Raw genomic sequence first — 27,016 nt, 5'->3', positions numbered from 1 at the left:
CTCTGCTGACAGCTCAGAGCCTAGAGCCTGTTTCAGATTCTGTGTCTCCCTCTCTCTGACCCTCCCCCGTTCATGCTCTGTCTCTCTCTGTCTCAAAAATAAATAAACGTTAAAAAAAATTTTTTTAATAGAATAAAATAAAAAAGAAAGCTTGCAGTAAGGCATTTTTAATAACGAGATTCGTATAGATTTGTTACTAAAAATGCACACTCAGGGCACCTGGGGGGCTCAGTTGGTTGAGCGTCCACCTATGGCTCAGGTCACGATCTCACATTTGTGAGTTCGAGCGCCACGTCGAGCTCGCTGCTGCTGGCGCAAAGCCCGCTTCGGATCTTGTGTCTCCCCCTCTCACTGCCCCTTCCCCGTTTGTGCATGCTCCCTCAAAATAAATAAACTTAAGACATTTAATAAAAAGATAATGAATTATGAAGGTCTTCCCCCCTGGAAGTAACGGCCACGGGCACTTTGGGGTATATCCTTCCGGTTCTTCCTTGATATAAAAATGTATCATTTTATATGGTAACTGACCGGAGTTTAAATAAAACTTGAAGCTACAAAAAGAACAGAAAAGAAAAAATACCTATTTTAAAACTTTTTTTTAATTTTTCTTAACGTTTATTTATTTTTAAGAGAGAGAGAGGAGGAGATAGAGCATGAGCAGAAGAGGGACAGAGAGAGGGGGAGGAAAAAAGACGTATCATTTCAAAAGCACACACATGGGGCTGGACCGCACATGCACGTGCTCCTCCCGCTGAGCGGGGGCTGGGGACACCCTCCTGTGCCCGCAACAGACCCGCCCCACCCTCTGCACGCGACACCGCGCTCACCGACCACCTGCCAGCGACGCGCACCGGCTGGTTCCCGGGCGATCGACCGTCCCAAACGTGGCCCCGGTGCCCAGGGCACGATGACTTCCCTCCTTTGAGGCCTGCACGGAGGAGGGACGCCCGGGCGGCTGGGACTGCACTCACCTGCATGTACCGGGGCGCCTCAAAGGGCACGAGGTCTGACAGGAACTTGAAGAGGAAAACCAGCGTCTTCTTGCTGCAACAGTGGGAGCCCCTTGAGCTCCCAAAGGAGGCCTGGAGGGAGAGGCCGGCGTGAGGGCCAGGTGGCCGGCTCCACGAGGGGCTGTGCCCGCCACACAGCGATCTGTCACACGGCGCCTGGCGGCAGCCGTGCCTCCGCCACAGAAACAGAAACTCAATTGCAATGAAAGGGAAACAGAGCCGCCTGGGGCCCTGAAATCTTACGCTATGGCTCTGCCTGACTGAAGAGACGGGCTGAGGGGTTATTTAAAACGACAAGTTATGGGGCACCTGCGTGGCTCAGTTGGTGAAGCGGCCGACTTCAGCTCAGGTCATGATGTCCGTGAGTTCGAGACCCGGGTCGGGCTCTGTGCTGACAGCTCAGAGCCTGGAGCTGCTTTGATTTCTGTGTCTCGCTTGGTCTCTGCCCCTCCCCCACTCACACTTCGTCTCTCTCTCTCTCTCTCTCTCTCTCAAAAGTAAATAAACATTAAAAAAAAAAAAAGTTTAAAACGAAAAGGTAAAAATACATTCCTAGGGGAACCTGGGTGGCTCAGTCAGTTAAGTGTCTGACTTGGGCTCAGGTCATGATCTCGCAGTTCGTGAGTTCAAGCCACGCATCAGACTCTGTGCTGACAGCTCAGAGCCTGGAGCTGCTTCGGTTTCTGTGTCTCCCTCTCTCTCTGCCCCTCCTCCGCTTGTGCTCTTTCTCTCTCAAAAATAAATAATAAACATTAAAAAATTAAAAAAAAATACATTCCTATAGGGGCACCTGGGTGGCTCAGTCAGTTGAACGTCGAACTCTTGGTTTTGGCTCAGGTCATGATCCCAGAGTTGTGGGATCGAGCCCCAAGTCAGGTTCTGCACTGAACGCAGAGAGCCTGCTTGGGATTCTCTCTCCCCCCATCTCTCTGTCCCCACCCCAGCTTCCTCTGAAATAAAATAAATAAATAAATAGTACCATATATACACATTCCTATAGAAAACAGTAACTGTGGCATCTTTTTGTGGCCCTCGGAGGCACAGTGCATTAGCTCCCCTAACAAGGACCCTTTCCTAAACATACACATTCTACATGATGAAAACACTTCTGAACACACAGAAACTCTCACTCTTCTGTGAAGAGACAACGTCACTGCAGGGGAAGTGGCCAAGGAGGACAACTCCTCAGGACACCGAACCCAGCTTTCCTGGGAGGGAACTGAGGGCTCCCAGGGAGTGTCGGGAATTCCAGAACGGCCAATGGACCCGAAGAGCCAGTGGGCCTCTGCCAAGAGAACCCAACACCCAGCCACACCGGCTCCTGCCTCAGCCCAGCCCACCAGAACTATGCAGCCACTGCTCCTGTGGCGGGAGGCCGGCCGAGCACTTCTGTCAGAGCACACAACATACCTGTGTGGGAGGAGGGTGCAGACAGACAGGCAGACCCAAAAAGCCACCAGATACGGGGAAGATGGCGGAGTAGGAGGGCCCGAGACTCCCCTCGTCCCGCGAACACAACGAGGTAACTATCAAATCATCCCAAGTGCCCCAGAAATCAACCTGAAGACCGGCAGAATGAGAAGAGATGTGCTTTGGGAGAGAAACAGATGACGGCCACTGTGCTGGGACGGAGCCGCCTCTGCGGGGAAGGGTGAGGACAGAATGCACACAGGGGAGCTCACGGGAAGAGGGAGCCCCACAGCAACTGGCTCGGAAAGCGAGAGGGCCCATTCAAGTTCTTGCAATCAGCAGGGCTTCAGGCCTAGAGTTCTAAAGGGCAGGGGCTTGGCTCAGGGAGAGCCCGGAAGGCACTGTGCTGCTCCTGGAGAGAAGGCAGGCAAACAGCCCAGGGACCGGAGCCATGGAAACCATGATCTGAAGAGACCTGAAGAGCCCCCGGAGCACACAGGGCGAGGTGATTTGCTCATCTCAGAGGGCTGGGCCCAGAGAGACCACGTTCACAGAGAGACCCCCTCCAGGAACAAAGACTTGACAGGCGCCACCTCCCTCCCGCCCCTCAGCACAAGCACAGGGACGCCTGCGGGAACCAGCGGAGTCGGGCACCACTTGCTTCCTAACTTGCTCACACCAAACGCTCAACCCCCGCCCTCCCACCCCGTCACCCCCGCCACACGCTCCAGCGCAGCTGCCCTTCCCAGCAGGCCCCCTTCCCCCAGAAGACCGGCCCAAACCCCTGCTCACACCGCTGTCTCGCCACCAGGGAGTTTTGCGAGACCTCGCTTCCACAATCTCATTTCACAAGCAGACCAGAGCACCGCTACTTAAAACGCGCCACATTCAGACCAATCACCGCCCACAAGAGGCAAAGAGCCTCTGCAGACAACTGGCCTGAAGGATAAAGCAGCCAGGACACAACAGCAGAGCACACGCTGCACACACTGGGGACACTTGCTGAGCGCCCTGGGGACAGGAGACATGACACTGAAGGGCAGACCGGGACCTCTTCAGAAGGCCGTTACCCTCAAGATCAGGAGACTGACTTTCCGAACACACAGAAGTAGGTGCAGAGACTTAGACAAAATAAGAAGACAAAAGAATCTGTTCCAAATGAAAGGACAGGACAAGACCAAAGCTGGAGATCGAAGTGAGGCAACTGTAAGTAACATGGCTGATGGCCAATTTAAGCAACAATCCTAAGGATACTCACGGGACTTGAGAAAAGAGTGGAAGACATCAGTGAGACCGTTAACACAGACATAAGGAATAACACAGCAGAAATAAAGGGTTAAATTAAAAAAAAGAAAGACAGAAACACACTAGATGGAATGAAGGGCAGGCTGGAAGAAGCAGAGGAATGAATCAATGACCCAGAAGACAGAGTAAAGGAAAGCAACGAAACTCAACAAAAGAGAGAAAGAAAAATTATGCAACATTTTAGGGAGAACAGACTTCGGGAACTCAGTGAGTCCTTCAAATGTACTAACATTAGCATTAAATGAGTCCCAGAAGAAAAAGAGTGAGAAAAGGGAGCAGAGAATTTCTTTGAAGAAATAATAGCTGAAAATGCCCTTAATCTAAGGAAGGAAATAGATAACCAGATCGAAGTGGCACATAAAAGATCCATCAAAATCAACAAAAGCAGATCCACACTAAGACATATTGTAATTAAATTTGTGAAATTTAGTGAGAAAGAAAATATTTTAAAAGAACCATAACAGAGGAAGACTGCTACATACAAAGGAAACCCCATAAGGCTTTCAGAACATTTTTCGGCAGAAACTTTCCAAGCCAGAAGGGAGGGGCTTGGTATATTCAAAGTGCTGAAAGGGAAAAGTCTTCAACCAAGAATACTCTATCCAGCAAGGGATACTCTATTCATATACTCTTTTCAGAATAGAGGAAAAGGGGCACCTGGGTGGCTCAGTCGGTTAAGCATCCGACTTGGGCTCAGGTCATGATCTCATGATTCGTGAGTTTGAGCCCCACATCAGGCTCTTTGCTGACAGCTAGGAGCCTGGAGCCTGCTTCAGATTCTGTGTCTCTCCATCTCTCGGCCCCTCCCCTGCTCACACTCTGTGTCTGTCTCTCAATAATAAATAAATGTTAAAAAAAAATTTTTTTTTAAATGGGCAGAAGACATGAACAAACCTTTCTACAAACACATACAGATGGCCATCAGACACATGAAAAGATGCTCAACATCACCCATCATCAGGGAAATGCAAATCAAAACTACAATGAGATACTAACTCACACCTGTCAGAATGGCTAAAATTAACAACACAAAAAACAATGGGTGTGGGAGAGGATGTGGAGAAAAGGGGAACAATTTGCACAGTTGGTGGGAATGCAAAATGGTGCAGCCGCTCTGGAGAACAGAGGTTCTCAAACAGGAGGTTTCTCAAACAGTTAAAAATAGAATTACCCTACTACCCACCAATTACACAACTAGGTTATTTATCCAAAGGCTACAAAAATACTCATTCAAAGGGGTACGTGCACGCCAATGTTTACAGTAGCATTATCTACAACAGCCATTATGGAAAGAGCCCAGATGTCCACTGAATGATGAGTGGATAAAGAAGATGTGGTACATACACCATAAACATTACCGAACCATCAAAAATAATGAAATCCTGCCGTTTGCAAAGACGTGGATGGAGCTAGAACGTATTATCCTAAGCAAAATAAGTCAGTCAGAAAAGACAAATACCATCTGATTTCACCCATATGTGGAATTTAGGAAACAGAGGTGCCTGAGGGCTGAGTCAGTTGAGGACTGCCCCCACATCACTATTCAGGTCCCACCCAAGTACAGGGCCACCAACTCCCTCCTCTAAGGTGTCTGTCTACACAGAAGGGTTACCGACCCTTGGCAACATCCGTTCAAATCAAGAGTGAGCCTCAATGACACCCTGGAAACAGGAAGAAAAACAAGCCACCACTCAGTCACTTGAGCGTCTGACTCTTGATTTTGGCTTAGGTCATGATCTCATAGTTCGAGGGTTTGAGTTCCACATGGGGCTCCATGCTGACAGTGTGGAGCCTGCTTGGAATTCTCTCTTGCTCTCTCTCTCTCTCTGCCTGTTCCCTGCTCGAAAATGTTCTTTAAATAAATACATAAAGAAACAAGTAAAAAAAATTTAAAAATTAAAAAAAAAAAAGCCACCAGAGGAGACCCACAGCTTATTCAAAGTATTTATGTCAAGTACCTAAAATAACACACACACCTCCGAATCTGGGGTTACAACAGCATTTAGTGTCACTTCAGAGAAAAAAGTTTTTTTCATTAGAAAAATTACATCTAAGTACATACCATGATGAGCTAAGAACCGTAATTCAGGACCCCAAAGGGCTCAAATTTAAAATCATCACATTGGCCTATTTACATTAACACTCTTGAAAATAAAGATTAAAACAGATCTTTAAACACTGAACATACACTTAAACATCTGTCAAACTCGCACAAACATTCACCTAAATTGGGTACATTTTATGTAAATTCTATCTCCATAAACTTCATTTAAAAGGTAAAAGGAGGGGCGCCTGGGTGGCGCAGTCGGTTAAGCGTCCAACTTCAGCCAGGTCACGATCTCACGGTCCGTGAGTTTGAGCCCCGCGTCGGGTTCTGGGCTGATGGCTCAGAGCCTGGAGCCTGTTTCGGATTCTGTGTCTCCCTCTCTCTCTGCCCCTCCCCCGTTCATGCTCTGTCTCTCTCTGTCCCAAAAATAAATAAACGTTGAAAAAAAAAAATTAAAAAAAAAAAAAAAAAAGGTAAAAGGAAAAACAAAACAAAAAAACAAAAAACACACAATCAACACAGCACTTCCCAAGCATTCCTGTCCATGTGTTGTCCTGAGAAGTGGGCAAAACCCAGGTCAGGGGATACCTGGTTGTGACTGAATCACCTAGGCACAGCAGACACAGGAAACAGGCCAGTGTGACCACAAAGGGTCCCCTGGCTGTGGACACTGCCAACAGCCCCATGTGCGTCCCGTGGGTGCTCCTGGGCCGACAGCCCACTGCTGGGGGAGCACAGGGCCGACCGGAATCAGCTCCAAGGAATAAAAGAACAAAGAAAGAACCCCACAACCACCGTGCTGTACCAATGGCCCAAGCAGGGGCCAAGCCAGGCTCTCCGGGTGTCTGTGCAGGTGCAGCTAATGCTCAGAACTGGAGGAAGATGGGCTCCCCACAAACCACCACCAACTACACCACCCCGGCAGCATGGCAAGAAAACCCAAGACCTCAACAAAGAATGAGATAGCTTTTTTTTTGGGGGGGGGGGTGCAAGTAAGGGAGGGGTAGAGAGAGAAGCGGGGCTCACCCAGGGTGTGAGCTCATCCGAAGTGGGACTTGAACTCATGAACCTTGAGATCATGACCTGAGCTGAAGTCAGACACTTAACTGACTGAGCCACGCAGGCGCCCAAATTAGATAGCCTTTTAAATGACAGATTTACACACACCCAACCTTCAAAGTTGATGTCTGGAAGATGCCTTCTCAGAGGTGAGACGCGGCAGGCCGTGCACAGCTGCACAGATGTGGTGGAAACAAAGAGAAGACTGCGCGGAAGGTGAGGGGCACCCTTCTGGGATGAGCACACTGTGCCAAGAGCAGCGGGCACATTTGTTTTCCTGGTTTCCTGACCGCACTCCCATGCTCGGAGACCTGACTGGGCAGGCAAGGAGGCCATGAGAGGAGGGAGCAAAGCCCAGACAGAGCAGCACGGGGCTCCGGCGCGGGGAGCGCGGGGAGAGGAACAGACCTGACCCACAGAGTGCGTCTGTTCCTAGGACGGCGAGTCAGAGACCCACCAGTGGCTGCTGGGGGGCAGCTCACCTGGAACCAGTCTGCGTAGGACGGGAACACAGATGGGCCCTCCAGCGCAGCCTGACGCACAACCAGGAACGCAGTGACCATGCTGTCCAGGTCGCAGTTCTCGAACGCACGGGCCAGCAATCGGGCCACCCAATCTAGGAGGGAACGACCACAGTCACAGTTGGCAGACAAGGGCATCGGCAAAGAAAACGCGGACGTCCCGCCGGGGATAGGGCACAGGCAGTCAGGAGAACACGCACGCGCAGTGCCCAGTTCAAGAGCCTGGGTAACGAGTGACCCCAAGAGCCAAACACTGATCACGGGAGGCTGTAGCAAGCAGATCGCCAACGCGGGAGGCGGACCAAGGGCACAGACAAAAAGACACAGGGCACCATCGAGGCCGGTGAGGGGAGCCCGCATTCCACGGACAGGCTCACCCACAAACTACAGGACACGCACGCACACGCACGCACACGCAGCGCACGGCTCCCACCCAGGTGCACCTTTAACCAGCTGTTGCGCCTCGGGTAAGCAGATCACCAGTGTGGACACGCAGGAGAGCACATGCTGCCAGTTCACCTCGTGTGTTTCCAGAACTTCCTGCAAATGGCCAACTAGCTCCTCTGGACTTAGCATCGTGAAGAGCTGAAAGAAGTGTCAAAACAAGCCGCTCGTCAGGCAGTGGGGCCTCAGCTCCGTCCCACTTCCCGTCGGACACGACGCGGGGTCGACACGGCGACACGTGTGGGCAGGTGAGGAGGTGCTCTGCCCGAGCGAGACGTCCGGTCTCGGGGCCCCCCGGGGTCCAGGTGTGGATGGCGGGGCCCACGGAGCCCCCTGGCCTCTCTCCCCGGGCCAGGAGCCACAGAGGCTCGCGGCAGCAGTGCCTCCTGGCGCAGGGGGCATCCGGTCTGAGCGCGGCGACACCCACCCTGCGGTATAGGCCGGTGAGCAGAGGGTGGGTCTTCGCAAAGCTCCACTCTTTCTGCATCTGAACAGCATCAGAAACTTCGTTCAAGAACGAGAAGAGACAAAGAGGTCAAGTCAGTAATCATGAAAAGCTGTGCCTTGGCTCAATGTCAAAAAAACCTGGTTTAATTTGCATTTTTCAATTGTTACCTGAGTTCACCATTTCCCTGTTTTCCCCATTTTCTATCAAATGCTTGTATCTTTGGCCCAGCTCCCTGCCGGTCATCGTATCTGCTATGGTTTCTAATCCATTAGTTACATTTTAACTTTGCTCCTTTACACCCTGTGTCATTAAGCAATCACTGAGGACACTGTTGAAAGGGTAGCTGACTGGAGCAGGCCCTTCAGAAAGTATAACACAGCACCTGCTGGAAATATCCCTGCATCCCTCCCTGGGGCAGGACCTCCCCTGAGGACACACCGCTGCTGGAGGACCCCCCTTCCCCCCCGAGGACACACGGCTGCTAGAGGAACCCCCCCCTGCCCCCCCGGGACATACTGCTGCTGGAGGAACCCTCCCCCCCCCCCCCCCCCCCCCCCCCCCCCCCGCCCAGGACACAGCGCTGCACATAGAAAAAGCCTACTGGGCAAGGTTTTCATTTTCACCTCCTAAGTACCAGTGAAAACTTGCAAACACTGTCACCGAACAGATGGTGACACCAACCACAGGACACCCAGTGGAGGATGATATACCGTTAACCACTTTTAAGAAAAGCATATGGGGCCTGGGGGGCTCCAACTCTTGATTTCAGCTCAGGTCATGATCCCAGGGTGGTGGGATCAGCCCTACGTCAGGCTTTGCACTGACAGTGTGAAACCTCCTTGGGATTCCCTGTCTCCCTCTCTCCCTGCCCATCCCACACACGCGCGCGCTCGCCTCTCTCTCTCAAAAAAAAAAAAAAAAAAAAAAAAGCAGCAGCATGTAATTACAACTGAATCTTGAACAGCATGGATTTGAAATGTGTGTGGGCCTACTTACATGCAGTTTTTTCCTGATAAATACAGTGTAATACCGTACATTTACTCTCTCATGATGTCTGAATATTATTTCCTCCAGCTTACTTTACCATAAGAACACAGTACATAACACACGTACCGTACAAAATCTGTGTTAATCGACTGTTTCTGTTACCTGTAAGGCTTTGGTCAACAGTAGGCTGTTAGGAGTTAAGTTCTGAAAAGTCAAAAGCTATCCGCAGATTTTCAACTGCACATGGGGTCAGGGTCCCTAACCCCACATCATTCAAGGATCAACTGTGCATAAGAAAACGCTTATATGATTTATTAAAACAAAACCTAGTAATTCACTCTGATAACCAGATTTTCATGATCTACTGAGAAAAGACCACAAGAAAAGTTTTGCGTTAAAGATATTTCTATTGTGGTGACAATATGGCTGATGGGTGACAGTCCTCCTTCCCCTACTTTGTTAGTACTGAGCTTTTTTAATGAGCATGTGTAACTTTCAAATGAAGACGTTCGAGGATAACGTGTCCTCATGCTCTCGAGCCGTCTCAGAGTCCTGCCATCTGGGCCCAAGCTCCCATCGGGAGCCAAACAACCTGGGCTCTGGAACCTACCTCTCAGCACAGGCTTGTGGGTTAGCACCTGAGTCAGAGTATGACTGAAAAATCTCTTAGGAGAATCTGTCGAAATCATTCTGTCATATGTGTGTCCACAGAACACGCCGAACCTGCAAACACAACGTTAAGAGGCGTTCAGCAAAAGAGGGGCCCTCCAGGGTCCCGGCCGTGCCAACAGCTCATCAAAGGCTACTTCTGTCCAGCAAGGCTGCACGGACCTCGAGGCCCCCAACTCTCAGCTCAGGGGGCGCAAAGGCTCGCCCTTTCCAGAACCCTGAAATGTTCACTCTGCCAGGCCGCTGTGCCACAGACTCGAAGTGGGAGTCTGGAGAAGTGTGGGTCTAATAAGAAAGGGACCGCCCATAGAGCAGAAAAGCCAGAAAGGGATCGGAATGACCTCCGCAAGTCTGGGTCAGTGCACAGCAATCTGCAAACGTTACAAAGCCTCAGCCTCCCCATCTGTGAAATGGGAACCAGGGGCCAGCAGGGCCTTGGCCAGGCTTGTGCAGAGTGCCTGGCACACAGACATTCAGATGCAGCGACGTTTCCCGAAGCTGATGAAGCCTCATGACACGACAAGGAAGGAAGAGCAGCGGGCAAGGGACATCACTGACAGACAGGTCAGGAAGGACAAAGGGTGATGGGGCTGCCTGACAGTGGAGCCCTGAGGGCAATTCACTGTGCCAGCGTCAGAGCTGCTGACAGCCGTAGCCAGCTTCTCAGGCGGAAGACCAGCTCCAGTCATGCAAGCAACGAGGAGACACCGAGCAGAAGGGGTGGCCTTCCCAAGGGCCAGACTGGGATGCAAACCCCCGTGTGCCAGGAAGCCTGGCCGCCCGGACCTGGGAGGGAGAGGGGTCTGCTTTTATCGTCAACACTGGCAACTAATTAAGAAACTTAAAAAGAAACAAACATATCAACAGTCATTACCTAACTCTCGGGACAGGAATCTGAGCAATCCAGTCAGGCGTGTTATAAAAGCAGAAAATGCAGAAAGCAAAGCAGTGTTGGTTGTACAGAGTTTAAGTACTGAATGACACAGCATGTCGGAGGGTCACGAGAATTACTGGAGAACAGGCAATCAGGAGCCAAACAATGAAAGAACAGAGGGTTTCCCAAGGCCTGGGAATGCTGGAAAACTCTCCTGGTTTCCCAGGAAAGAACCGACTTCTGGGCTGGCCTCATCCCACATGACTTTGAAGCAAACCCAGACACCCCAACAACCACTCCTCAACGTGAACTACCAGACAGCCACGCAGCGAGAAGGCTAACGTGGCAAATTCCGACCACGGGTGAATGTGAGTGCCGGCTTCAGGGCGCACCAAGGGTTTGGTGGCCAGAGGGCATGGGCAGGGAGGCACGAGGGGAGAGCCGAGGCAGTGAGAAGGTCGCTCCAGGAGTGTCCTACCGCCCGCCACGACCCTCAGGGATCCGGGCTCAGACCAGGTGATGGAGGATTCCCGAAGAAAGGGGGAATCTTGAGAGGGAGCAGGCGGACCAGAGGGTTTCTAGCGCTTTCCAGCGGTCGTCCTCACCTGATGTTGTCACAATGGCAGAGAACGTGTTCAGGAACCAGCTGTTGATCCTTCGGGACTGTTTCAAATACCCAGAACCTTTAAGGCAATAGGCACTGTCCCCTGGGCACACCCAGCAGGCCTGCTCCCAGGACTTACCAGCACTTCACCACCTTGTGCTGTGGGGACCCATCCTGCATGCCAGCGGCCAAAGCCTCGAGAGCGACTGAGGACAGATGGTGGGAACAGAAAACACATCAGCTCACCACCACAATCCATCAAAAACGACCCCCAACCAGTACTAGTGGATGAGTCAGGTAATGCATCTTTGGAGAAACCTCCTCCACTTCCAAATAACAGACCGCCGAGGCCTCCTAGGTTCCCACATGATACAAGTCCTCCCCATGCATCCCAGTGGTACCCGAGACGTAAGCCTTTTAAATCAATCAAAACACATGGACAATAAAATGCTTCCCTAATTAACTGTTACACTGGTTGTCATTTGTAGCTCTGGAGATTAAGTGCAAAGTCAGGAGAGACCGTAGAGGGTCAGTTCAGGTGAAGTACTTGAAATGCAAAGGCAGGAAACCTTGAGAATTCCTAATAAGCAAACGAACTCATGGACAGGCTGGGGCAGGAGCAGGTGACTCACAGATCAGCATTCTCTGAAGTACAACAAATGCGAGCTGTCAAAGCACAAGACAGAAGTCACCGTTAATCATATATGCGTATCACACAAGAAGACCGGTCGCTCTACAGCAAAATGAGAAAGTACACCCTAGACAGCACCCCAACGCTGGGGAGACCCTGACAGTGAAAGGGCAGGCTTTCTAGAAGCATCCATCATACTCCTTGGGACCCTGGCCCGAAGCCTGCTGGCCTCCCACAGCCCCTGGCTCAGAGGGTTGGCAGAGAGCTCTCCTGGTGGAAAGTTTTCCCTTCCCTCTCGTCTGAAAGCACAAGCTAGATTCTGGGCTCTCATGAAGGTCTTCACCCTCAAGAGCTGGATGAGGGAGTAACATTACTCAGGGAGCACCTCACGAAAACAAGATTCCCCCATCAAAGCTTATACACTATAACGTGGGTCAGTCAGATATTAGCCGCTTGTCCAGAAACTTGCATTCTCATAACGAACCGATTCCCAACTCTTCATATCACTTTTCCTCCTACCTGGCCCATCTGTTCAGGCTCCACATTTCTTCTGAGATCCGAGTTTTTCTGAAATCCTCTCAAAACAAACATTTGCACAAGATCTGAAAGCCACAAAACCCAAAAACGTCAACGCACTGTAATCTTCAAATAGCTGTGGATGACACAGAGAACCCACTTTCCAGGGTCTGGAGCATGAGGACCCACAGGAGGCGTCACCCCACACACAAGCATTCACCAGCCCAACCCACAAAACCCTTCCTGAACCAGACTGTGCTCTTTGCCACTTTATTTGGAAGGGAAATTCTTATCATCCATCAAGTTTATGGGAAGGATTTTTCTCTTAAACAAAAAAGTAGCATCTGGGACATCTGGCTGGCTCAGTCAGTACAGCAGGTGACTCTTGATCTCGGGGTTGTTGAGTCTGACCCCCACATTGGGTGTAGGGATTACTTAAAAATTAAAAAAAAAAAAAACACCATCTAAGGGTTTCATGTGGATTATCTCTCCAGCCAATCTCCTACCTCAAAATATAAGGACTGTTCCAGGAAGACCCAGAAGCACTACATTCAGGAGAATGGGGCAGGAAATGGACCCGTAAGTTCTGATAAAATTAAAGGACTGAAATCAAAAATATTTTGTCTAATCTTCAATTTAAATTCTCTGAGCCCAGACTACAGGATTCAGGAATCACAAGCTCACACCCATCACCAAGAAAGCTTTAGGAAAAAGGAACATATCTTTTGTAACGTAAAAAAAAATTCACAAGCTGTGTGGAACATTCTACTTCTCATCTAATATGTTGCTTATTTGGAGATTTCATTCCTCAGAATTACTGACAACGGCAAGGCTCTGCTGGCTCAGAGAGCAGCCTAGGACAGGGCCCACCCAAAGGGAAAGACACCCAGAAAAAGACAAGTGTGACAAGAAAACTGCCACTCCGAGCTACTGTCCAGGCAATGGACAGCATGGCACCCCTGCTCTCACCCAGGGTCCGATGATGATTAGATCAGGCCGTGAGCTTAGCACGCCTGCCACACTTCCTGCTTTGCTTTCCCAGGGCACCTTTTGAAATAACTACTTAGGGGACGCCAGGGTGGCTCAGGCGGTTAAGTGTCTGATTTGGGCTCAGGTCACGATCTCTCAGTTTGTGAGTCCAAACCCCACACCGGGCTCTGTTCTGACAGCGCAGTCTCCTTGGGATTCTGCCTCCCTCTCTCTGCCCCTCCTCTGCATGAGCTCTTTCTCAAAAATAAACATTAAAAAAATAATAACCACTTAGAGTTGAGCCCATAAAAAGTTGGTGACCTCAGGTCCAATCACCCCACAAGTAACGGGCACTCGTACCCTGTCTCCCGCTCGCTTGTGAACTTGCCTAGCTAACTGCAGCTCTCCTTTTCTGGGATCTGAAAGCAACAATTTCCGTGGCTTGACTTCCTTTCTGTGAGCACACTGAGGCTGCACCTCCAATCAACAGGGCCCCGGAGGTGTTCATCTCTCCGGAATGGGAGCTGAGGGAGCTCCCTGCAGACCCCGTGTGGTGGCCTTGTAGCTCTTGGTCCGGCAGATCGTAATCTGCATATTTTAAACACAGTAGCCACCGGCCCCCGACACAGCGGGTCAACAGACGGACTTGGTGAAACTTCCACAAAATTCAAATACGAGCAAACCCAGGCAGGAGGCCTGGGTGGACATGGTCTCACGCGGTGGTGGCCCTAGATTTTCTTCTAGGTCGTTGGTGCACTGTGACTTAATTACCGCATGTTGTGTGAAGCAGGGCTCCAACTTCACGTGTGTGGCCACTTGCCCCAATACCACTCGGCGAATGGACTGTTTTTCCGGATTCCCATGCCAGGGGTGCGGGGCTGTCCTGTTTCCCACAGACTGTCACAGCAAAAAGCATTCCCGCTGACCTAAAGTTTATCCGTGAACCTGCCCCTGTTGTGAACTTACCAGAAAGCATAGCACTGGCGATGTCATTGTACGGAGATGCTTCCATTTCCTCACACAGAAGGCACAGGTTCCTAAAGAGCCACGCCACTGTGGCCTGCGTGTCAGCATGACTAGGGACAAAGCACACACCATGTGCTCACCATCCCTCGATATCTACCAGGCCGTTTTCTTCCCCGGTCACTTCACTCAGAAGCTGGGGCACAGAGAACGATCTGGCGACCATGTGAGCTATTCCCAGAAGTCACAACGGGCCCAGCTGACATACACGGGGTATCGGAACAGCTGCTACTGACGTTAAAAATGATCATTTTCGGGGCACCCGGGTGGCTCAGTCAGTTAGGCATCTGACTTCGGTTCAGGTCATGATATCACAGCTGGTTGAGTTCAAGCCCCGTGTTAGGCTCTGTGCTGACAACTGAGATCCTGGAGCCTACTTCGGATTCTGTGTCTCCCTCTCTCTCTGCCCTTCCCCTGCTCATACTCTCTCTCTCTCTCTCTCAAAAATAAACAAATATTAAAAAAATTTTAGGGGCAAAAAAAAAGAAATTTTTTTTAGCGGTGCCTGGGTGGCTCAGTCAGTTAAGTGTCTGCCTTCGGTTCAGGTCATGATCTCGCGGATTGTGAGTTTGAGCCCCACGTCAGGCTCTGTGCTGACAACTCAGAGCCTGGAGCCTGCGTTGGATTCTGTCTCCCTCTCTCTCTGCCCCTCCTCCAGTCATGTTCTGTCGGTCTCTCACTCAAAAATAAAAACATTAAAAAAAATTTTTTTTTAATGTTTTTAAATAATCATTTTCAAAAAGTTTAGGGGCACCTGGATGGCTCAGCCGAGTCCAACTCTTTTTTTTTTTAATTTTTTTTTTTTAACATTTATTACTTATTTTTGAGAGAGAGAGAAAGACATAGCATGAGCAGGGGAGGGGCTGAGAGAGAGGGAGACACAGAATCGGAAGCAGGCTCCAGGCTCTGAGCTGTCAGCACAGAGTCTGATGCGGGGCTCGAAGTCACGAACCTCCAGTTCATGACGTGAGCTGAAGTTGGACGCCCAATCTACTGAGCCACCCACGTGTCCCAGTTGAGTCCGACTTTTGATTTTGGCTCACACCATGATCTCACAGTTCGTGAGATCAAGGCCCATGTCAGGCTCTGTGCTGCCCACCGGCTCGCTCTCTCTCAAAATATATAAATAAGCTTTAACAAAAAAAAGTTTATTTGGAGTAGCTTACTACTAATCGAGTACAAAGCAAGCTCAATTAGAGTAAAATAATCAAAAACAAAACAAAACAGCAGCGATTTGAAGCTATGGTGGTCATCGAGGGCATCAGGCACGCACAGCTCCATTTGGAGCCTGGACCCAGAAGCAGGAGCAGTGGGTGGGGTGGTGGGAGGGGTCCTCACCAGTCAGACTTGCATTTCTCTGGTGACTAACGACATCTGGCATCTTTTCGTGTGCTTAGCCTTACGTGTATGCTCTTCAGACAAATGTCTATTGAAACCCTTGGTCCATTTTTAATTGGATTGTCTTTTTACTGTTGAGATGTAAGAGTTCTTTATGCTAGATACTAGACAATCAGATACATGATTTGCAAATAATTTCTCCCATTCTAGGTGTTATCTTTTCACGGTCTTAACAGTCTTAAGAATGTTGCACACAAAAATTTTAAAACTTGATGAAGCACAATTTTCCTCGACATTTTCTTTTGTACCATGAATTTTAGACATCTTTTCCAAGAAACCATTGCCTAATCTAAGCTCGTGGAGATATAACCCTAGATTTTTTCTAGAAGTTTTATGGCTTTAGCTCTTATGTTTGGGTCTTTGGTGCACTGTGACTTAATTGCTATATGTTGTGTGAAGCAGGGATCCAACTTCATTCTTTTGCATGTGTAGGTTCAGTTGTCCCAATACCACTTGTTGAGCGGACTATTTTTTCCCTGTCCAATGGTCTTGGCACCCTTGTCGAAAATCATGACATATACGTATGGGTTTATGTCCGGACTGGAAATCCTATTCCATTACTCTAGGTCTACCCTTATGCCTGCACCACAGCCTAGCTTTGTAGTAAATTCTGCAGACAGGACCTGTGACTCCCCAACACTGTCGTTCTTTCTGAAGGAATTTTGGCTAGTCAGGGTCCCTTGTACCTCCATATCAAAATCAGAATCAGCTTGTCATGGGAATGCAAGCTGGTGTAGCCACTCTGGAAAACAGTGTGGAGGTTCCTCAAAAAACTAAAACTAGAACTACCCTACGACCCAGCAATTGCACTACTAGGCATTTATCCATGGGATACAGGTGTGCTGTTTCAAAGGGATATATATACACCCCCGTGTTTATAGCAGCACTATCGACAATAGCCAAAGTATGGAAAGAGCCCAAATGTCCATCGATGGATGAATGAATAAAGAAGATGTGGTATATATATACAATGGAGTATTACTCGGCAATCAAAAAGAATGAAATCTTGCCATTTGCAACCACGTGGATGGAACTGGAGGGTATTATGCTAAGTGAAATTAGTCAGAGAAAGACAAAACTCATATGACTTCACTCATATGAGGACTTTAAGAGACAAAACAGATGAACATAAGGGAAGGGAAACAAAAATAATATAAAAACAGGGAGGGGGACAAAACAGAAGAGACTCATAAATATGGAGAACAAACTGAAAATTACTGGAGGGCTTGTGCTAGAGGAGATGGGCTAAATGGGTGAGGGGCACTAAGGAATCTACTCCTGAAATCACTGTTGCACTATATGCTAATTTGGTTGTAAATTTTAAAAAATAAAAAAAGAATCAGCTTGTCAATGTATGCAAAAAAGCCAGGCTAGATTTTGATGGAGATTATACTGAATGTATAGATCACTGCAAGGAAATGTATAGAAGGAGTACTGCTATCTTAACAACATTAAATGCTCCAATCCATGAACATGAAACGCCTATTTATTTAGGTCTTCGTTTCCCTCCATTATGCTTTATAATTTCTAGTATACAAGTCCTTCACTTCTTTTACTTTATTCCTAATTTAATCGTTTCCATGTTCTTTTTAATGGAATTACTTTGTTTTCAGATTGTTCACTGTTCTTGTATAAATACACGATTGACTTGTATGTTGATGTTGTTTCCTGCAACCTTGCTAAACCAGCTTAGTAGTTCTAATACTTGACAGTGTGGATTCTTTAGAGTTTCCTATATGCAAGATGGTATCCTCTACAAATAGTTGTGGGGTTTTTTTAATGTTTATTTATTTATTTTGTGAGGGAGACAGAGAAAGCTTGAGCGGTGGAGGGGCAGAGAGAGAGGGAGACAGAGAATCATAAGCAGGTTCTGCACTGCCAGCACCGAGCCCAATACAGGCCTCAACCCCATGAACCATAAGATCACGAGCTGAACTCAAAACCAAGAGTCAGACGTTTAACCAACTGAGCCACCAAGGCGCCACTCTTTTATAATTTTTAACAATATTTTATCAGAAGAGCACCTGGCTGGTTCAGACGGTAGAGCGTGCAACTCTTGACCCCAGGGTTATGAGTTTAAGCCCCACTCTGGTGTGAACATTACTTAAAAATAAAATCTTAAAAAAAAAATTATCACATGACATATCTCATACAAAGAAAACGTTACCAGGACACCTGGGGGTTTCAGTCAGTTGAGCATCTGACTTTGGCTCAGGTCGTGATCTCACAGTTCATGAGTTCAAGCCCCACGTCAGGTTCATTGCTGTCAGTCTGTCAGCGCAGAGCCCACTTCTGATCCTCTGCCCCCCTCTCTCTGGCCCTTCCCTGCCTGCACTTTCCCAAAAACAAACATTAAAAAAAAAAAAAAGAAAACATGACCAAGTCTGGGCATTACCACAACTTCAACTATAACAAATGTTCTCTTTAAATAATGAAGAGTTTCAGTGATTTTTGGCTTTAACATATAAATAATTCATTAGCAGGTTAGATTACAAAAAATAAATCATGTAATATTAAGGTAATGTTAAATTATCGCCGGTACACTACCTTTCCAGCAGCTCTTGGAAGCTCACAACGTTTTGTATATGAAGCTGCCACACGACCTCAAGCAACAAAGAACCCTAAAGAAAATAACCGCACTGTGAGTCCATCACGCGCACACTTCCCCGCAACGTGCAGGCTGCGTACCTGAGCACTGTGCTCTATGCAGAACTAAAGTGGGGTAACAATCACCCCCTAAGATACACACCGGATCCACTTTGGCTTTAACTCACCAAGTAGGGGCGCCCGGGGGGCTCAGTCGGTTAAGCTTCCAACTCTTGATTTCGGCTCAGGTCACGACCCCAAGGTTCATGAAATCAAGCCCCCTGCCAGACTCTACACTGACAGCACACTGCCTGCTTGGGACCCTCTTTCTCTCTCTCTGCCCCTCCCCCACTCGTGTAAGCTCTCTCTCAAAATAAACATTAAAAAAAATAAAACTAAGGGGCATCTGGGTGGCTCGGTCGGTTGAGTGTCCGACTTCGGTTCAGGTCATGATCTCACGGTTCGTGAGTCTGAGCCCGCCGTCGGGCTCTATGCTGATGGCTCGGAGCCTGGAGCCTGCTTCCGATTCTGGGTCTCCCTCTCTCTCTGCCCCTCCCCTGTTCACGTTCTGTGTCTCTTTCTTTCTCTCAAAAATAAACAAACATTACAAATTTTTAACAAAAAATAAATAAAAATCAACTCACGAAGCCTTCAGTCACTCACCATTACCATCCTTCACCTCCTGGCACCCTACCCAGTCTCTACTCTAACTTGCTTCAGTGCCTTTCTCCCACGTGTTCCAAAACAGAGACTGGACCTCTCAACATCTGCTCTTCTTAGAACTCTCCAGTGGCCCTTCACAGCTTCCAGAGCAAGGCTGAGACTCTTGGATGCAGCACAGGCCAGCTGTGACCCAGCTTCTGTCCCTCTTGTTCTCTCCTATCCCAGTGAGGTCCTCCCTTCTGGAGCAGACACCCCTCCTCCTCCCCGCCAGGACACCTCACTCAAGTCAGCTCTGTCTCCCACTGTCCGCTTCGTCCTACTCTCCACCCAGCAAAATGGCACTCTTCCTTTACACGCCATGCAGCTGCCAGCTCTCTTAGAAAGCCTTTCCCAGGGGTGCCTGGGTGATTCGGTTGAGCGTTTGACCCCAGCTCGGGTCATGATCTCACGTGAGTTCAAGCCCAGGCTCGGGCTCTCCTCTGTCAGCACGGAGCCCGCTTCAGATCCTCTGTCCCACTCTCTCTCTGCACCTCCCCTGCTCATACTCCCTCTCTCAAAAACATTAAAAAAAAAGAAAGAAAGAAAGAAAGAAAGAAAGAAAGAAAGAAAGAAAGAAAGCAAGCAAGCTTTTCCTAGGGACACCTGAGTGGCTCTGTTGGTTAAGCATCTGACTCTTAATCTCGGCTCAGGTCGTGATCTCACTGTTTGTGGGTTTAAGACCCACGTGAGGCTCCACTCCAACAGCAAGGAGCCTGCTTGGGATTCTCTCCCTCTCTCCTCTCTCCCTCTCTCTGCTGTCCCCCACTGGCACATGCACGTACTCTCTCAAAATGAATAAACATAAAAAAAATAAAATAAAAAAGCAAGCCTTTCCTAACCACCCGATCATACAGCTGTCACTCTTCCCTGCACACCTGTGGACACCTGTAGTCCTGCAACTAGTGTGCATTCAGCTGCCCCTCCGTGTAACTAGTTATCAGTGAGCGCCAGGACCGTATCAATTGCTGCCAAATCAGGTGATTGGATAAGAGAATGGGGGGAAGCCATGAGTGCAACATTACCTGAGTTTTCTCTTACCTTTTCTATATTCTTACTGGTCTCATTTAATAACCAAATAATTCCCTTGAGTTGTCAACTATTCAAAAATCTGCAAGACTACTGAATTAAAAATGTTTCAAAAAAAATAAAACAGATAAGGATCTTTTTTTTAATAATAATTTTTATGGGTGTCTGGGTGGCTCAGCTGGTAAGCAACCAACTCTTGGTTTCGGCTCAGGTCATGATCTCATATTCTGTGGATTCAAGTCTCACATCAGGCTCCATGCTGGCAGCATAGAGCCTGCTTGATTTTTCTCTTTCCCTCTCTCTCTCAAAATAAATAAACTTTGGGAAGAAAAAAAAAGAATAATTATTAAATTCCATTTTTCTGGTTTACTACACTGTCCTGGAAAATTGCTCATAATTACATACAAGAAGATAGAACACCATGTGTCTGTGGTACATTCTAGTAAACGATACTAATTATGGGTGAATACCAACAAATCCAGTAACTGAAGGCACTTCTTTCCACCCACAGAGGCATCTGCTGAATGCTTTCATCCCCCAGTCTGTGATTAATGAGACGCTGGCTGGAACCCCTGAGAACATCCAGGGACTCTCTGGGCTCGACCCAAACCAAGAGGCTACTGGAGAAACCCTGAAAGTCAGAGCCACAATGTCCAATTTACCTGTACTTCCCACAGTTCCTGACACAAGGAGAATCGGGAGAACATACTGTGTGCCAGTAAATACTGAGCCACCTCCAACAAGGAAGACAGTTTCTTCTGAAAAGAGAGATTAAATCTTTAAAAAAAGTAATAATAAGCAAACACTTGAAACAACATTAAAGAAATGTACTACTTTTCCCAACAGCTCCAGAGCAACGAGTGCGCACAGCGTGCCCATCGCCCGGCGTCTCACCCTTTGCTCTGCGCTCAGCAGCACCCTTTGCGAGGGCTCGCCATCAGACACACAGATCTGCGTGATGCTGGAGGCCACCAACCGGCTGGACAGCACTGCCACAGGGACACCCAGCCTTGAAGCTTGATCCCGCAAAGCAGAGCCTTAAAGACAGAACAAAACATGAGGGACACACTACAAAATCTAAAACAGAAGACCTGGCGTTTAAAAAGCCTTTTAAGCTGCAGCCGCCCAGAAAATGGTCTTCTGAAGGGGAGCACAGATCTAGAGGGAAAAACAAGGGATGGAAATAAGGCCATTTCGTGACTGAAGCGACACACAGGACAACAATGGTCAGCATTCGAAGCCCACGGTTGCACGTGCCAACTTCTCCGTGTGACACAAATAAGGGAGCTTGGCAGATATATTCTTAGAACTTGATCAAAGTTTTCCAAGGAGCACAGTCAATTGGCAACTACGGTGACTCCTGCAATGGGTTCCTGTCTTTGCAATGACTTCAGTGTCAAAACCAGACCTGCTTCCACGGACTTTATACTGATGTTTGGCAAGTGGGTCGTTTCCAAATGCTGTGCCACACACTGGTGGGTAGTAGAGCCCACAGGTGTGGTCAGCCCTCGGACTGGCAGGTGGAGCCTAGGTGCTGAGCCCACAGGCAGCCACCAGCCTCCTGAGTATCCAGCCTCTGGTCTGCATTCAATCAAGGGAGAACCCCAATCAGCCTAGAGAAGGTAATGCCTATAAGCAAACTGCCATCTCATTTATTTGACTTCCAAAACTAGGGGTTTTTTTGTATTTTTTTAAAAAGCTGTAGCACATGCCCATTATCTTCAGGGTTCTGAAAACACATACCAATATGTAAATGAAAACAATAATAGTTACAAAGATTGCAAATGACGATATTAGAAATCATCAACTATAGGGGGTGCCTGGGTGGCTCAGTCGGTTAAGCGTCCAACTTCGGCTCAGGTCATGATCTCAGGGTTCATGAGTTTGAGCCCCAGGTCAGGCTCTGTGCTGATAGCTCAGAGCCCGAAGCCTGCTTCAGATTCTGTGTCTCCCTTTCTCTCTGCCCCTCCCCTGCTCACATGCTGTCTCTCTTGCTCAAAAATAAATAAAAACATGAAAAAATTTTTTTAAATTATTAACTATAGAGGTCAATAAATAATTCATGGTAGAAGGGAAGAAAATGCTAATTTCTAGCCATTTTTGCAGAGCAAAGGAAACCATCAACCAAACAAAAAGGCAATTTACTGAATGGGAGAAGATATTTACCAATGATATATCTGATAAGGGATTAATACACAAAATATATAAAGAACTTCTACAACTCAACACACAAAAAAATCCAGTTAAAAAATGGACAGAAGACCTCAATAGACATTGTTCCAAAGAAGACGTCCAGATGGGCAAGAGACACATGAAAAGATGTTCAACATTACTCATCATCAGGGACATGCAAATCAAAAGCACAATGAAATGTCACCTTGCACCTGTCAGAATGGCTAAAATCAACAACACGAGAAACAAGTGTTGACGAGGATGTGGAGAAAAAGGAACCCTCGCGCACTGCTGGTGGGAGTGCAAACAGGTGCAGCCCTCTGGAGAACAATGTGGAGGTTCCTCAAAAAGTTAAAAATAGAGGGGCGCCTGGGTGGCTCAGTTGGTTAAGTGTCCAACTTCAGCTCGGGTCATGATCTCCCGGTTCGTGAGTTCAAGCCCCGCGTCGGGCTCTGTGCTGACAGCTCAGAGCCTGAAGCCTGCTTCTGGGTCTGCGTCGTTCTCTCTCTGTTCCTCCCCCACTCGCATTCTGTCTCTCTCTCTCTCTCAAAAATAAAGATTAAAAAAAATTTAAAAATAGAGCCACCCTAAGATCCAATAATTACACTACAAAAAAACTAATTCTAAAAGATATATGCATGCCAACGTTTATTGCAGCATTACTTAAAAGAGCCAGAATACAGAAAGAAGTGTCCATCGATAGGTGAATGGCTAAAGATATGGTATATATACAATGGAATATTACTCAGCTACAAAAAAAGATGTTACCATTGGTAACAACATGGATGGGTTTAAAAAATATAATGCTGGACATTAAAAAAAAAGGGGGGGTGCCTGGGTGGCTCAGTTGGTTAAGCATCCGACTTATGCTCAGGTCATGATCTCACCGTTGGTCGGTTCAAGCCCCATGTCAGGTTCTGTGCTGACAGCTCGGAGCCTGGAGCCTCGTTTGGATTCTGTGTCTCCCTCTCTCTCTATGCCCCCCCCTTGACGCACTCTCTCAAAAACAGACATTAAAAAAAAAAGAATATGATGCTAATAAGTGAAATAAATCAGGGAAAGACAAATACCATAGGATTTCACTCATTTGTGAAATTTAAGAAACAAAACAAATGAACAAAGGAAAAACAGTCTTAAATACAGAGAATGAACTGGTAGTTACCAGAGGGAAGGTGGGTGGAGGGATGACCAAAAGATAAAGGAAACTGGGAACTAAGAGTACATTATCTTTTTTTAAATTTTACTTTTTTATTATTTGCAAAATTTTTTAATGTTTATTTTTGAGAGAGCAAGAAACAGAGCGTAAGCAAGGGAGGGGCAGAGAGGGAGACAGAATCCAAAGCAGACTCTAGGTGCTGAGCTGTCAGCAGAGCCCGACGCAGGGCTCGAACCCACGAACCGTGAGATCATCACCTGAGCCAAAGTTGGACACTTTACCAACTGAGCCATCCAGGCACCCCAAGAATACACTTATCTCGACGAGCACTCAAAAATGTACAGAATTATTGAATCATTATACTGTACAACTGAAACGGATATAACAATGCATGTTAATTATACTTAAGTTAAAAAAAAATTACAAAAAAAAGAGGGGCACCTGGGTGGTTCAATCAGTTAAGCATCCAGCTTCAGTTCTGGTCATGACCTCATGGTTTATGAATTTGAGCCCCACATCAGGCTCTGTGTGCTGTCTCTCTCTCGAAAATGAAAAAAAAAAAAAAAGAATAGCCATTTCTTTCTGAATTGTCTCCATGAGAAAGTGTCTGTTTTTACTTATAAGGCTTTAATCTTTTTTTTTTAATTTTTTTTTTAACGTTTATTTTATTTTTGAGACAGAGAGAGACAGAGCATGAACGGGGGAGGGTCAGAGAGAGGGAGACACAGAATCTGAAACAGGCTCCAGGCTCTGAGCCTGTTTGTTTGTTTGTTTGTTTATTTATTTATTCACTTTTGAGAGAGCACAAGCAGGGGAGGGGCAAAGAGAGAGGAAAAGAATCCCAAGGAAGCTCCGCACTGTCAGCACAGAGCCCAACATGGAGCTTGAACTCACAACCTGAGCCAAAATCAAGAGTCAGACACTTAACCAACCACTTTTGTTTATTAGAAGCAAATCAAGACCACTTTACATAAAGCTCTCCCATATCTCCATACATTAAGAAAATTAAGTTCTAACTTACCTATAAGTGAACTAGAAAGATTAGTACAGGCCTCAGGATCAATCAACTGATTGAGACACAGTGTCTTACGTGGTGCACCTTCTATCTAGAAACCAAATACAAAGAACTCTATTCTTAAAAGTTCAAGTTGTGTGTGCATAAAAACAATTTGTGTATATAATGCTTGCCTACTGCACTATTCTTAAATATTTCGAGGTAAACATTTTTAAAAAGCGAATCTTACCAAACATTTTTGAGAAAAACTAAATTCACTCTGAAATCACATTTTATCTCCAAAAAGATAAATGCTCACAACCTTTTTCTCATCGAGTCAACATTTAAGGGGTGCTTCTACCAGATCCTCATAAGGCTTTTTCTGGGTCTCTAAGATTATGCCTTGGCTGCATGCAAAACACCCAAACTTAAATCTGCCTGCAAAGGTCGAACCAATTCCCTCTTACCTCGAGCAGAAGGTCATTCAAGTTTAAGTGGCGTCTCAGGAGGTGCACAGCGGATTCCTGTAACTTCTGTTCTGTTCCAGGACGGTACATTTGCCTCTTGACCCTTCCCGCTAAGGGCGAAAACCAGTTCCACAAAATTACAGCACACCTTAAAAACTCATGTAAGAAGACTTGGTGACATTCTAGACCCCCTGATGTGGTGCACCTCGGGGACACATTACTTCGTGGTATTCTTATGAAAAATGCAAATCTAATCATGAGAAAACATCAGACACACCCAACTGAGGGACATTTTATAAAATGAGGGACCAGTACTTCTCCAAATGTCCAGGTAAGCAAAGACCCAGTAACTGTCACCGATGGGAGGAAATCTAGACAATTCTCTGTGGAATCCTGGGACAGAAAAAGGATATTTTGGGAAAACCTGATGAAACCCAAGCCTAGGGGTTGATTCTTGTTCAGTCAGGTTACGTGGTTCTGGGAGTAGGCTAAGCTGACCCCCTTACTGTCATCCCGCACTCCTGGACGCAGAGTATTATTAACTCCCTGCCTCCTAGAACCATCTATCTTGACGTCGCGTTGGAAGGGGGCCAGGCCCGCGAATGCAGGAAGAACTGGAGATCTACCGGAACAGGGGTCGCTGGGATGGGAAGAGGGCAAAAGAGACGGGAAGTCGGGGGAGACCAGGACCAGGGGGCGGGGGTGTGGGGGGGAACAAGACAGGGGGCACAGGACTGGGTACTGAGGGAGAGGAGAACTGGAGGTCGGTGGGACGCGGGCAGGAGGCGGGGGTTCAGGGCGGAGGAGGACGAGGACCGAGGTTCTGGGGCACTGGGAGGAGACAGGAGGTCCTGGGGGACAAGGAGAGGCCGGGGACCGGGGCGACGAAGGCTAAGGAGATAAGGGGTCTCAGGGTCCGACACCGCCCACTCCCGCAGCCCTGGTGCCCTCTTACCCAGCAGCTCGGTCCACCTCCTCTTGCGACTCCCCAGCCCCGAGGTCGAGGCGGCGCCCTCCACCTGCGAGTCCGACATGGCGGGAACTTGCCATTCCCTCCGCAGCCTCCTGCATCCGGCCCGCGCGGCCTCCCCATTGGCTACGGCCCCCGCGGCCTCCCTATTGGCTGGCGGCTACCCGGCCTCCCCATTGGCCGGCCGGTGCTCGGCCACACTCCGTTGCCCGTTGGGGCGAAGGCCTTACGACGCGGCCATCTTGGTGGCGGCGTGTGCCGCCATGTTGGTGGTGGCAAGGAGGAGGCAGGTACCCTGATACCTGGAGAAGGGTGATGTCGCTTTAGAGTTGACGGGTAGCGGAGCGGATTCAAAACAGCGTCACGCGCGAGAAAACGGTGGCATCCTTGTGCATTATTCCTGCCGAGAATGGCCGGCCGATAGTCATGCCGAAAAACCCGACAAAGCCACAACCGAGGAGACTAAAAAGCGCTGAGCTGTGTTGTTCATCCGTCTGAAGCGCCCGGGTTCCTGGAGTTGGAAGGGGGCGAACCCGCGCGGGCTGCTTGCGGCCCAGTGAGACCTTCTGCAGCGATACAGACAGTCTGAAGCTAGTGCGACTGAGCCCTCATTGTTAACTTCTATTTGACTTTAAACGTAAGTGGCCGCAGGTGCCCATGCGAATGGGTCGCAGGTGTTAAAACCTCGAAGAAAGCAGGTCCCGTGGGGCGCGGAATCGTACTGCGTCGCTGCGGTGGCTTTCCCTCGATGCTCTTACCTGTGAGATTCATGGATGTTGTGCTTAGCTGTAGTTAACTTGTTTTCATGGCTGTCTAGTATTCCCTGGATAAATAAATATATATACACACACACAACTGATAATTTATATAATTTTTTTTCTGTAAGTTCTGATGTTTTGGGATTTTAAAAGCCTTTCTGGCTAGGGAGAGACTGCCCCCCCCCGGGGGGCCCACAGGAGCCTGCCGTTGTTAAGAAACTGTCCAACTCAGAGCCACACCTCCTCCGTCTGGCCTCAATCCTAGGAGGC

At 48.1% G+C, this 27,016-nt stretch overlaps 1 protein-coding gene across 17 annotated transcripts in view; it reads right to left on the bottom strand.

Annotated features, from left to right (window-relative positions):
* The window catches only part of FANCA (FA complementation group A), a 61,095-nt gene extending 35,013 nt beyond the window's left edge, over positions 1-26,082 (bottom strand). For 15 of the 17 annotated variants that reach the window (XR_003965285.1, XR_003965286.1, XM_030298998.1 and 12 more), the window contains exons 1-15: positions 25,974-26,082; positions 25,019-25,128; positions 24,579-24,663; positions 21,124-21,266; positions 20,892-20,987; positions 18,463-18,536; positions 14,461-14,570; positions 12,529-12,611; positions 12,011-12,044; positions 11,518-11,584; positions 9,842-9,954; positions 8,224-8,300; positions 7,796-7,937; positions 7,314-7,447; positions 972-1,082 (exon numbers count right to left, since the gene is read on the bottom strand). Coding sequence is in view for 15 of the 17 variants with exons in the window: in XM_030298998.1 (XP_030154858.1) it covers positions 972-1,082; positions 7,314-7,447; positions 7,796-7,937; positions 8,224-8,300; positions 9,842-9,954; positions 11,518-11,584; positions 12,011-12,044; positions 12,529-12,611; positions 14,461-14,570; positions 18,463-18,536; positions 20,892-20,987; positions 21,124-21,266; positions 24,579-24,663; positions 25,019-25,128; positions 25,974-26,052 (1,458 nt within the window). In the remaining 2 variants the exon portion in view is untranslated. The other 2 variants (XM_030299005.1, XM_030299006.1) reach the window with 2 other exon arrangements.
* Between the last annotated feature and the right edge of the window lie 934 nt (positions 26,083-27,016).

Source organism: Lynx canadensis, chromosome E2 (assembly GCF_007474595.2).
Source record: "Lynx canadensis isolate LIC74 chromosome E2, mLynCan4.pri.v2, whole genome shotgun sequence".
Taxonomy (NCBI): Eukaryota; Metazoa; Chordata; class Mammalia; order Carnivora; family Felidae; genus Lynx; species Lynx canadensis.
Note: the sequence above shows the minus strand (reverse complement) of the source record. Positions and strands in the feature narration are given on the sequence as shown.